At 44.5% G+C, this 11,164-nt stretch overlaps 1 protein-coding gene across 4 annotated transcripts in view; it reads left to right on the top strand.

Moving 5' to 3' along the window:
- Positions 1-2,629: 2,629 nt before the first annotated feature.
- Positions 2,630-11,164, top strand: part of spidr (scaffold protein involved in DNA repair) — a 119,804-nt gene continuing 111,269 nt past the window's right edge. For 2 of the 4 annotated variants that reach the window (XM_088642478.1, XM_088642477.1), the window contains exons 1-5: positions 2,635-2,831; positions 3,441-3,605; positions 4,120-4,189; positions 6,526-6,705; positions 7,024-7,178. In XM_088642478.1, the coding sequence (XP_088498604.1) occupies positions 2,814-2,831; positions 3,441-3,605; positions 4,120-4,189; positions 6,526-6,705; positions 7,024-7,178 (588 nt within the window). In that variant the 5' untranslated portion in view covers positions 2,635-2,813. Of the gene's footprint in view, positions 2,832-3,440; positions 3,606-4,119; positions 4,190-6,525; positions 6,706-7,023; positions 7,179-11,164 lie in introns of all 4 variants that reach the window. The other 2 variants (XM_088642480.1, XM_088642479.1) reach the window with 2 other exon arrangements.

Raw genomic sequence — 11,164 nt, 5'->3', positions numbered from 1 at the left:
TCAATAAAATAATTATATTTATGATTCAATCTGCCATGAAACACACAATTGATCAATCGTTCAGGGTTTACAAAATACTAAAAATAGCAGGTCTAGATTACATTACTTCGTGAATACGATTACATAAACATTCACACATTAAGACTATTTTCCTGAATTCCACTTGATCTAACCTCTTCCTGTACCCACAACGACTGTGCTCCTACACCACTACATACACCATACCTCTGACAATTGAATGTAAGCCGAACTTGAACTTAAAACTGTACTTAATTGTAGTTGTTCTATTTGATATTCACCGTATTATTTTGCACTGTTTTGCTCTGTTTATGTACTTTTGCACAGTTTTTAACAGATATGGGTACTGCTGCACTGGTACCGTACTGTTGTTTACACTGTTATTGTTATTGTGTTTTCTGTCCTGCACCTGAGAGACTAATGAGAAACACTTTTCATTATTCTATGCACCTGTGTAAGTATAATGAAAAATACAGTTGAACTGAATTCCATCATGTTTGAAATAGCTGGGTAATTTTCGTTATTAAACATTATAGCTGGATCTGGCTGCAGCTGTCCACTCCTTGTCCTCAGCTCTGTGCCGAAGGAGTTTCAGCTGAAGCAGGGACAGCTGAGTGGGGCCTCACGTTGAAGATGGCTCCTCAGAATGCACGTGAATGAACTTGGGTACAGCGGCAATTGAGACATAGATAGAAAGTTCACTTGCCTGTAATCAGTAGTTGCTATTCTGAATATTCTATGATATTCAGTGGTGCTGACAAAAGTTTGACTGTGTTATTCCATTGATCAGGCACAACTACAATTGGGAGCTTGTGGGAAAATGTCTGTTGTTGCAGATGAAGTCTTGAGTAGAATTAAGTTTATACAGGTCTCTCAGTCAGGCAGATGCTTTCAGCTAAGTTTGTTCCAGTTGTTCAAGCAATGGTGGATCCAGTCAAGAGATTAGTTAGCCGTCAAGTTGCCAAGGTTTCAAGAGTCACAGGGCTTCTCAGACTGTTGTGTAGAGCCTTTCCAGCTGCATCGTCACAGGTTGTGATATCAACAGGCGTAATGTTCATGTCATGTGGCCGCTTCCTCCTCGGTGAATCACTCTGGCCTTGACAATGGATTTGTAATAGATCACAAGCTGGGATTCAACTCAGATGTCTTCTCTTTTGGAAGACAAAAATTATGGAGAAGAAGAGTCCAATTTATGATGTCCCGATTTCTACTAACCAGTCAGCCCTTCCTATCGGCCAGCTCCTCATCTCCATCTCCCCAGTATTCCTAAGAAACTGACTTAAAGCAGTTAAGTAGTGCCAGGGTAATTTTCCCTTCAAGACAAGACAAACATTGCGCAATTTCTGAGCAGTTAATTCAAAGTCTAATGATAATAGCTGCCACAACTCCAAAACTCCAAGCATGATGTCATTGTGCGGCGCATTAAAGTCTCACACACTGTCGTTCCTATGTATAACAAGATGGCCACAGGACCGTCATGCTCTCACAATTCAGACTGTCTCTGTCTGTCTTGGACACTACTTCACAGATTACGTCTGAAACGTGGAAGATTTCATGAACAAGTAAAGCTGTTAATGATGTGCACAAAAATGTTTACAAAAACTGTGCCTGTTGCCACCAAACAAATACAGGTATTTGGTGTCATTTTAGTGATAATAAGATTATCTATCTTAAAATAGTATGGCTGCCTGCCTGCCTTTTTGTCTCAAACTTCACACTGTTCAAATCATAGTGAGTGTTGCAGCTATTGACTTAAAACGTGGCAGATTCCATCATACGAAAACCTGCCTCAGACTTATATGTCTTATATGCAGCAACAATACTTGTTTTTGCCATAATGACCAGCTTAATGAAATGTATCCAGTACCACTAACTGCCTTTCTTCAGAAACTATTTGGCAAATAAACTCATAATCTGTCATATAATCTACAGTGTTTGGTATATTGAGATTTTCAGAAAGCTTCTGATAAAGTTCCTCATCAAAGATGAATTCTCAAATTTCAGGCTGTAGGTATTCAACTGTGTAAGGAAATACTGTACATTTTAATTCTCCATTAGTTCACCCAGAACACCCACACTGTTAAAGCAGGCGGGCAGAGGCTTGCTTGCAGTTCATGGTTTACGTTGCTGTCACTGCATGTAACACTTTGCTTCTGAACATTAAATGCAGATCTGCCACATTTACCAGGTGTAAAAAAGAAAGAAAGACCTTCACCTTACAGGTGAAAAAACAAAACACAACGTTTCGGCCGTGGAGCCACACATCTGAAGAAGGCTCCACGGCCGAAACGTTGTGTTTTCTTTCTTCTTTTTTCAGCATGGAGTAAACCTATTACTTGTTCCTTTGCAGCCTACGCATGCTGACGCAGATACCCACTTGAACTAGGTAGTAGATGTATTGCTAATAATTTAGGCTTGTCCCAAATCTCACTTTTTTTTTCTAACCAGATGAAGACGTTAAAGACTTTTATCATTGTTGTTCAACCTAAACTATTCGAACCAGCTAAAATAGACGTCCGGGAATGAACCCTAAATTGTACTGCTTTCCCCAGAATACGTTGCGCAGCCTATGACGACACTTCCTCTTTTGACGGTTTGTCCAATCATCCACGCCAGTGAAGTGGCGCGCCAAGGAGAAAGTAACAGCATCACAGGAAGGTAAATAGTTAAAAAGACAGTACGGGAGGTTTATGACTATTGTCACATTGTAGAGCAATTAACACAAATCACGGTCACAACAGACGAAGTAGCTGAAGACCGGGTTTGTACATTATGCATTAGTAAATGGAACAGCCATGTCTCTTTTTGCAAAGGTAAGTGGGGCTTTTATGAACTTTGGCTGCGCAATGTGGCTAGTGACCAGAGTGGCCTGAAGTACCTTGTTGCAGAACCACGTTTCTTCTCAGAGTTTAGTTTTATAAACTGCTGTGCCAGGGTATGGAGCTGTTTTATCTCCTCTGGAGAGGCGTGCCAAGTGAAACGTGGCAGAAACTCGCTCTCTTCCTCTCGGCTGGATAGTGCTGAGCTGCGCTAGAGCAAGAGCCACCGACTGAAAGCGAAAACAGCGTTTGTGCATCATATTCGTGTCTTTTCTCCGTTTCCCTGCTTATAACGCTACTGCATGTCCGCGGCAATTGCCCCTTATGAAACTTTTAATGAGCCGCTATTAAATTAATAATATTTACCGAATATTCCAGACTGTAATCCTTCGTGTTCTTATATTATTTATTTAACAAAAAAAACCGTCTTGAAGGGTATTTAACCACAACAGTTGATCTTTCAATATAGCAGTCTGCTCAGTTAGGGCGCAGGACGTGTGCCAGTCAGCTATAATAATAAAAAAACCCAACAACATTTCGCTGAAATGAGATCGGTGCTCGAAGGATTGTAAAGCGCTATGATTTTGGCTTGAATTCCGTTAGAGGAAGAGGAGATCGAGAGAAGTCAGACGCGCGGTCTTTCCTGACGATGTCAAGGACGGATTGCAAACGCTGGGAAATGAGAGCACACGTCCTCCCTCCTCTGTTGCCAAGTCCTGGGAGCGCCGTGGGGACGGATTCCGGGACTGCCCTGTTGTCGAGGGACAGGTACGTAGCCCAACACTCATCACGAACAAGGAGATGCCTGCTCCCAGCCTATAGCTTAAAACCTCACCATGTATACAGCTTGTCACCTTATCATGAGTAAACGTGCACAAGCAGAGAGAGGCAAGGTGGCCTAGCACATAAGATAAGATCACTTTACTGGCCGTATACAATGTGTCTTTTCGCATACACCAACTTGTTCTAAAAGGGACACACAGACAAGGAGAGAAGCTTGGGGTCAGAGCGCAGGGTCAGCCATTTATACGTGGCCCCTGGAGCAGTTGGGGTGAAGGGCCTTGCTCAGGGGCCCAAAGGAGTAGGATTCCTCTGCCGGCCGCGGGATACGAACCGGCAACCTTCCAGCCACAGAGCCACCACACTGCCCTTGGCGTTGGTGTCTTGGTCTCGGATCCTGGCTTCTACTGTCAATGTGCCGGTTGCTGCCATTTTTCAATGTTTTTCATCGCTGAGTAATAGGTTGCCCTATTGCCCCTCTCCCTTTCGGTTTAATTTTCAGAAACTGGGCAGTTCTGGAAAGAAGTTAAGAGCTGTGAGGCAGTTGGTTCATTCTTCATTCTTAGCTAAAGGTAAGTGAATTGGCGGAAGCAAAGCCGAATTCTTGAAGGTCAGTTGAAAATACAATGTCTTTTGGATCTGTTATAGCACCGAAACCTGCAGAATGCTTGTGGGTATTTTGTGTGCACAGTCAATTTCAGTGTCCAGGTGTTTGGGTGAAACTGATTTTTGTTTAAGAAACTAATACTTACCGGTATTCCGACTGATTTTGAATAGTAGATGTTGCCTTTTGTGTCTCAGATTGCAGCTGTTAATATTAATAATTCCTCACACTTTTATATAGTGCTTTTCTGGACACTCCACTCAAAGTGCTTTACAGGTAATGGGGACTCCCCTCCACCACCACCAGTGTGCACCCCCACCTGGATGATGCGACGGCAGCCATAGTGCGCCAGAACGCTCACCACACATCAGCTCTCAGTGGGGAGGAGAGCAGAGTCATGAAGCCAATTCATATATGGGGATTATTAAGAGGCCATGATTGAGAAGGGCCAATGAGAAATTTTGGCCTGGACGCTGGGGTTACACCTCTACTCTTTTCGAGAAACACCCTGGGATTTTTAATGACCACCTAGAGTCAGGACCTCGGTTTTACGTCTCATCCATCTCAACATATCAGCGCCTGTTTACAGTATAGTGTCCCCGTCACTATACTGGGGCATTAGGACCCACATGGACTGCAGGGTGAGCGCCCCCTGTTGGCCCCACTAACACCTCTCCCAGCAGCAACCTTAGTTTTTCCCAGGAGGTCTCCCATCCAGGTACTGACCAGGCTCACACCTGCTGAGCTTCAGTGGGCTGCCAGTTGTGAGATGCAGGGTGGTATGGCAGTTGGGAAATGTAGTCAGACTCCACCGACCTGCCCACTTTGAAAGCAAGGGAACATGAGAAACGTAGTGAATGAGAGGAGGCCTTTCAGCCCGTCTCTTCGGCACTTTAAGAGCTGAGTGACCAGGGGAAAGAAGCCAGGATATTGGCTTCAGCACCTTGGCAGGTAGCTTGTTCCACACCTCCAGTACTCTCAAACACACAGATCAGAGGCGATGCTGTACTACCGGGATGCTAGGGGTGGACTTTACCCCATGCCTCTGGAAGAGACTGCACCAGTCACCTCAGAGTTTGGTATGAATGATGCTGTTACCTATGGGCCACCTTCCAGTTTTCGCCCTCTGCCCTAAGCCCTTCCTTCAAGTCCACACTTCAGTGACACAGAGCAAGTGTGCGAGGATTGGAGGGGGCATCATTATAAAAAGAGTAAAGAAGTGTGGTTTCACAGCTCACGGTCAAAATGCTTTCTGTTGAACTGAATTTCATCTCATCTATGCCTGCACAAAAGTAGTGACACATTGTGTTCATGTTGAGCAAGCTCAACTCAAAACGGGCAAAGTAAACTATAGAAAACTTCAGTACCACTCTCTGGTTATTCAAAGCTGTGTACTACTACAAATACATTTAAAAAATGACAGTACGGTGAACATAACGAGCCCATTCACATTTGTTCAAAGAAAACTATATTAAACTTGGCAATACCTCAAAGCTTTGTACTATTAATGCATGTGCTATTAAATATTCCGTGTACAAAATATATTGCAGGTAAACTAATATTTATCGGTGGAAATGGGGTGACAAAATAAAGGGTTTACGTCAGGACTTTATACCTAGAATACATACAGTATGAATCTAAAGTCGCCTAATGAAATCCTGTCTTTACTAAAATATTATAAGTTTTAAAGGTGTAAAAAAGTTCAGTTTTACTGACGCATAAAATTAAATGTCACCATTCAGCAAGGAATTGGGGGTAATTCCCTTCAGCGAAGTCCTCTCTGATGCGGACCTCTGTTGAGGCAAGTGAAGAAACAAAGAGCCAGGTGACGTCAGTGGGCCGGAGGCTTGACGCACTTATTGCAAGCCAAGGATTTGCAACAAAATACTGACCTTTTTACTTCTTTGCTAGTTAAGAGTCCCAACACTTATGGTAACCTAAAGTTGGGGGGACCGAACACAACGTATGCTTTGGTTGAAAAATGATTAATTGTGTTCGCAAAATATATCCTACAAGTAAAAAGTGAACTTTTTCCTTTTAACTCAGAATAATTGGTTTTATGTGAATTTCAATTTCTTGTGTATACAAGAGGGAAACGCCAGTTTTAGGTGTTTGTGCCAGTTTTCTCGGAGGGCACTGTATATCGCAGTCTCACATTCCAGTCCAGCAGCTACACAAACTGCACTTTAAGACCCTGCCCTTCACGTGTGGCACTTGAGCCCTCCGTATGGCTCAGAGGCGTTGCGTCTCTGGGGACTGTGGGACTTGTTACAAGTCTGAGTCTGTTCTTGTGCATCTCCGCAGCTCAAGCGCAGCCGGAGGACCCCGTGCATATTGTGTGGAGCTCCAGCGACAGCGAGCTGTCCGAGGGGGAGAGCCAGCGGCCCGTGCCCCGAAACCGCTCGGGTGGGGCGCGCGCTGCCGTTGACGCCTATGACAGATACCTGCGTGCGGTCCGCACGGCAGCAGCAGGCCCTCTCGAAGGTTCGTTTCCCCTGTTGCTCTTCGCTGGCTTTTCCTTCCGGAACGGTCCGGGTGAAATCCTGAAAGCTGGAGTCGGGATTTTAACGTAAGTGGTTGAACAAAGGTGTCTTCTTCAGCCTTGTGAGCATCAGGGAAAACAGCGGCTCTTTCGTTATTTGTACTTGCTGTTGAGCTAATTCCATGTTGGGAGTGAACACGGTGTTTTCATTTTTAAATTGCAGCTCGCAGTTACCTTCTGTCTAGTTGGTTGGCACTTCGTGAGGAACTGTAATTCTTCCCTTATTTTAAAGGAGTGTGAAACGGTTCTCTTCTTTGCAGATGAGCTTCATAATATTGACTGGGACACGGAGAGTGACCAGGAGTATGCCGGTAGAGTGGAAGAAGGAAATGTTGCGGAAATATCAGATGGTGATTCAATTTCTGAGGAGCAGTCTGTCCCTACAGTCCTCAAATGTCAAGATCATCCTTCAGGGGTGAGTAGGGAACTAACTGTAAGTGGTCTGATTCGCAAAACTGTTACGTTAATGCTTTTCCAGGTATAGGTTGAAGGCTATGTGGACATGATTTTACCAGGTTTGTACTTCTAGTACAATTTTATGAATTGGACATGCTCATTACCAGGTTTGCAGCTTCTTATGGTCTAGGTTCAACTGCTGATTTAAAATCTCTTGTTTTCTTGTTAAATCTAAAAATTCTGTCGAAGCTCTAGTTCTGAAATACTCTTTTCGCCTCTCAAAACAAGGCTTCATTAACAATAGCTTTAATTTTTTGGGACTAGATCATAAGGGTCCATGTGATAAAAACTCTGGATTCTACCTCCGAGTCCTAGCCAGTGGCTCAGGAGTGAAGACAGGTGACCTCTGTGATTGCTGTGCTGTGTGCTCAATAACTCCTGAGCTGGGAACATTCCTTCCTTTTCTGGGTCTTGGTTCAGTTTCAGTACAGAGCAGTACCTGGTACTAAACTAATACCTAATACACTAATACACTACTGTTGGTAGTGATGTCCTTTCGGTACACGTTCATGTAAACTTAATCTAGTCTGACAGTATGAAATACTAATAAATATCAAGGGTGGCATATTTATATGCTTTAAAACAATTTTACGAACATTACTATGAGTTTCGTTTCCATTACATAATGGTGGAGCCTATTTGAAAACCTCACGTTCAAAGCTCCCCATGAAATGTTGCCCATCATGGGAATCGAAGGGGCTCTGAGACTTAACTCCTCCAAGGCAGCCCACCCAGGAGCAGGTGTGCCACCCGAGTGTTTGAACAGGCGCAGCACGGTGTCACCGAGAGGGCTGTTAACTCTCTGGGCCGAGGCAGGAGGGCGTCCTGGCAGCCGTGACCGAGACCAAGCAGCTCTTCCCAGGAGCCCCTGGTTTTGGGGGGCGGTGGCTAGAAATGGGGCCTCAGGCGCTGAACGTCCGTGCCCCCCGGGGGAGATGTGACCAGACCCCTCCCGAAGCCGCACTGCTGTGGCCTGCCGAGGGGGTGCGGCTCGGCTATCGGTGGCGCCAGTCCCCTCCGGCTGCCCCGAGCCCTGCAGGTGCCTGTCCTTGCCGGGTCGTGTCACAGTAACAACTCGGCTCTCGAATGCGCCGCTGCAGCACGTCAACTTAAATATTGCTTGTTGAAGAAGGTTTTATTTCTTCTTGTAGGCACTATTAAACGTGAATTCAGTCAGGTTGCTGTGCAGCGAGCGGTGCGCGGTTCTCCAACTCGGGGCTCCTCAGGAATACAGATAGTCATGCCAGCACTCTCTGACCCTGTCCTCCGTCTTAAAATGTGCGAAGAGCCGCGGGTTTAGTAATCGGCCGCCCGTTAGAAATCATGTCAGGATTGTTCGGGTGTGAGCATGCAGAAAGGTGAAGTCAGAGGTGTCTTTCCGCACTTTCTCTTTCTCCCTCTGTGAGAGTTTACGGGGTTTGTAGCTGAGAACTGAGACGTGAAAAACGCACAACCTGCTGGTGCTGGTCTTGTCTGCCGTTCTTGACAGATCTGAAAACCCCTGCTGCTCTAGTGTAGTCTAGATGTATTGTAATCTTCTCTTGATCTGGGTTGGTCAGATGCATTTTTGCAGAGCCTCTTAAGCAGAATTAAAAACATAGATTGCCGTGCTATTCAGCATTCTGACTGTCAAATTATTTTGTTCATCTGTCCTCCACAATCGTGCCTCTTCTTGAAGCATTCAACACCACTTAATCAAATTTCCATTATTGTACCACTAGGTGGGGCCGCTGTGCTGTGTTGTAAATATACTGTAGCTGCATTTAGTAGGTATTCCTTTTCTAACTGTATTATCCAAGTCATGGTCATGGGGGATCCGGAGTCTGTGATGGCAAGCAACAGGCACAAGGCAGGATACACCCTTGACGGAGCATCAGTCCATCACAGGGTACACAGAGACACACACACTCGCATCAGGGCCAGTTTTCACAGATAACAGTTAACCTGTTAACAGTTAACAGTTAACCAATAAGTCAATGGACTGTGGGAGGAAACCTGCGCGAACACAGGACGAACATAAAACATCCACGAAAATAGCACCTCAGAAAGAACTCGTAAAGTCTAGAATCGAACCCAGAACCGAAGAGCTTTTTTTTCAGGCAGTAGCACTAACTATTTCATAGTGTGGTTAGGAAAATCTGGTTTCTTCAGTGACCAGCTTTTTGTAAGGCTGATACACTTAGATTTCGGGGTTAGACTTTGCGAAAGAGATTGTTGTGTGCTCTGACTGGAATGAGCTAGCAGTAGAGATGCTGACGGGCTATTGGTAAGTGGTGTCTGGGTGCTCTTCTCCATTGGCTGCCTTTGTTCCCTCCTATGATTGGACTCTTCTTACTGCTGTGTGTGTGAGAGATTGCAGAGATCTGAAGGAGCCTAACACGACTCACCAGGGGTGGCTTTTCTCCATATTTCCTGCAAATGCTTTAACTTGGAACATTGAGAGGGTGTCGTCCATTAAGAACATCGTGCAAATCAATAAACCACATATTTTGTTGCTTTAGGCTTAGAGTGACCTTTTCTTTGCTGAATCCCAACATCTCCCAACAACATAAATTCAAGCGATCACCCAAAAAAATGCCTTAACTGGAGAGCGTAAAGTTAATTCTTTGGGAACCACTTGAGAAGATGGAATGTCGGTACCCCACGTCAACCCCCCCTAACATCAGCAGTCCCAAGATCATAATGACTTTAGCATTGGGCAAATTTAAATTTAATGTGAAATAAGCATGTCCTTTCTTCATTTAATCAAATGACAGTTTAAAAAAATTCCGCTTGATAATCCCCGATACGAGCTCCGTTCCTAATGGCATTTTAAACACGTGTCCTGAGTTCTCTATATAGCCACTAGAGGGAGCACGTAAACCACCAAATGCGTGGTAGCAATAAAAATACTAATAATGGTGTTTAAAATAGTTATGTTAAATGTTTATTACAGAAAAATAAATGAGTGGGATTTTGTATTGGCATGTGTCCCGGACATATTTCACCTATTTTTTCCATAAATTGCTCTTTTACATGTTTTGCTTTTTGGGGACCCCTTTTACTCTGTTGACACGAAATGGCTTTTACTCCCTCAAGAAACGGATTATTTTGTCGATGCCAGTAGCGATATCTTGTGATATATACACACCCGAAGACTGTAGCACCATCCCCGCCTTGGAGTCCCTCCAGTTAAGGATAAAGAGGGTTACTTCACTGTGTGCAGGGCCTGCAGAACGGCACTTTAAACCCAGGCGATGGCTTATCGCCTCTCTGTTCCGGCTGGCTGGTGGGTTGCTGTAGAAGCCTCAAGCTTGCTTACCGCTACCCACACCTGTGGGCTTTAGCATGTCCAGTCTCGCCTTCCTCATGTTAATTAGGAGACCTCTTTCAGTCTACCACCCACCTTCCGGCCCTCAACAACCCATATCGCCCCGTACTTCCAGGTAACACCACAGTGGAGAAATTCAGAGCATCTTCTAAAAAAATCTGGAGCCCGTTCTTACTGTATTACAGTTGTCAGAGATTTAATGCCTCACCTACATATCTGTGTGCCTTCAAAGTATTTATGGGAATTGCCTGTGTTTATTTATTCATATTTGTGAATGCGTCTATGTATGTATGAAAATATACATGGTAAATTAATTTAAAAAAAGAAAGAATCCGTAAGCTCATTTCCAGTCGGACGTCTTCTGTATGGAGAGATTCCAAAGTGACTTGCAGAGACATTATGATAGCTCTGCAAGTCATTTGTACTACAGGATTAGTGTCTCTGTACCATGAGTGCTTAGTGTTATTGGACAGGTGTTGAATCGGAGAAGAAAGGGAATTTATTTCTGTAAGAACTCGGGGTTCCTCGGGTATCATCATGGTTAAACCTTGAAGAGCCCCAGTACTTGAAGAGGTGGGTCTTGGGTGTGTCAAAGGCCTGAGCCGTAATGCTCTGGAGAGGGGCTGTGACATGAA

Source organism: Lepisosteus platostomus, chromosome 8 (assembly GCF_059453375.1).
Source record: "Lepisosteus platostomus isolate fLepPlt1 chromosome 8, fLepPlt1.hap1, whole genome shotgun sequence".
NCBI lineage: Eukaryota > Metazoa > Chordata > Actinopteri > Semionotiformes > Lepisosteidae > Lepisosteus > Lepisosteus platostomus.
This window is presented reverse-complemented; position numbering and strand designations above follow the sequence as displayed.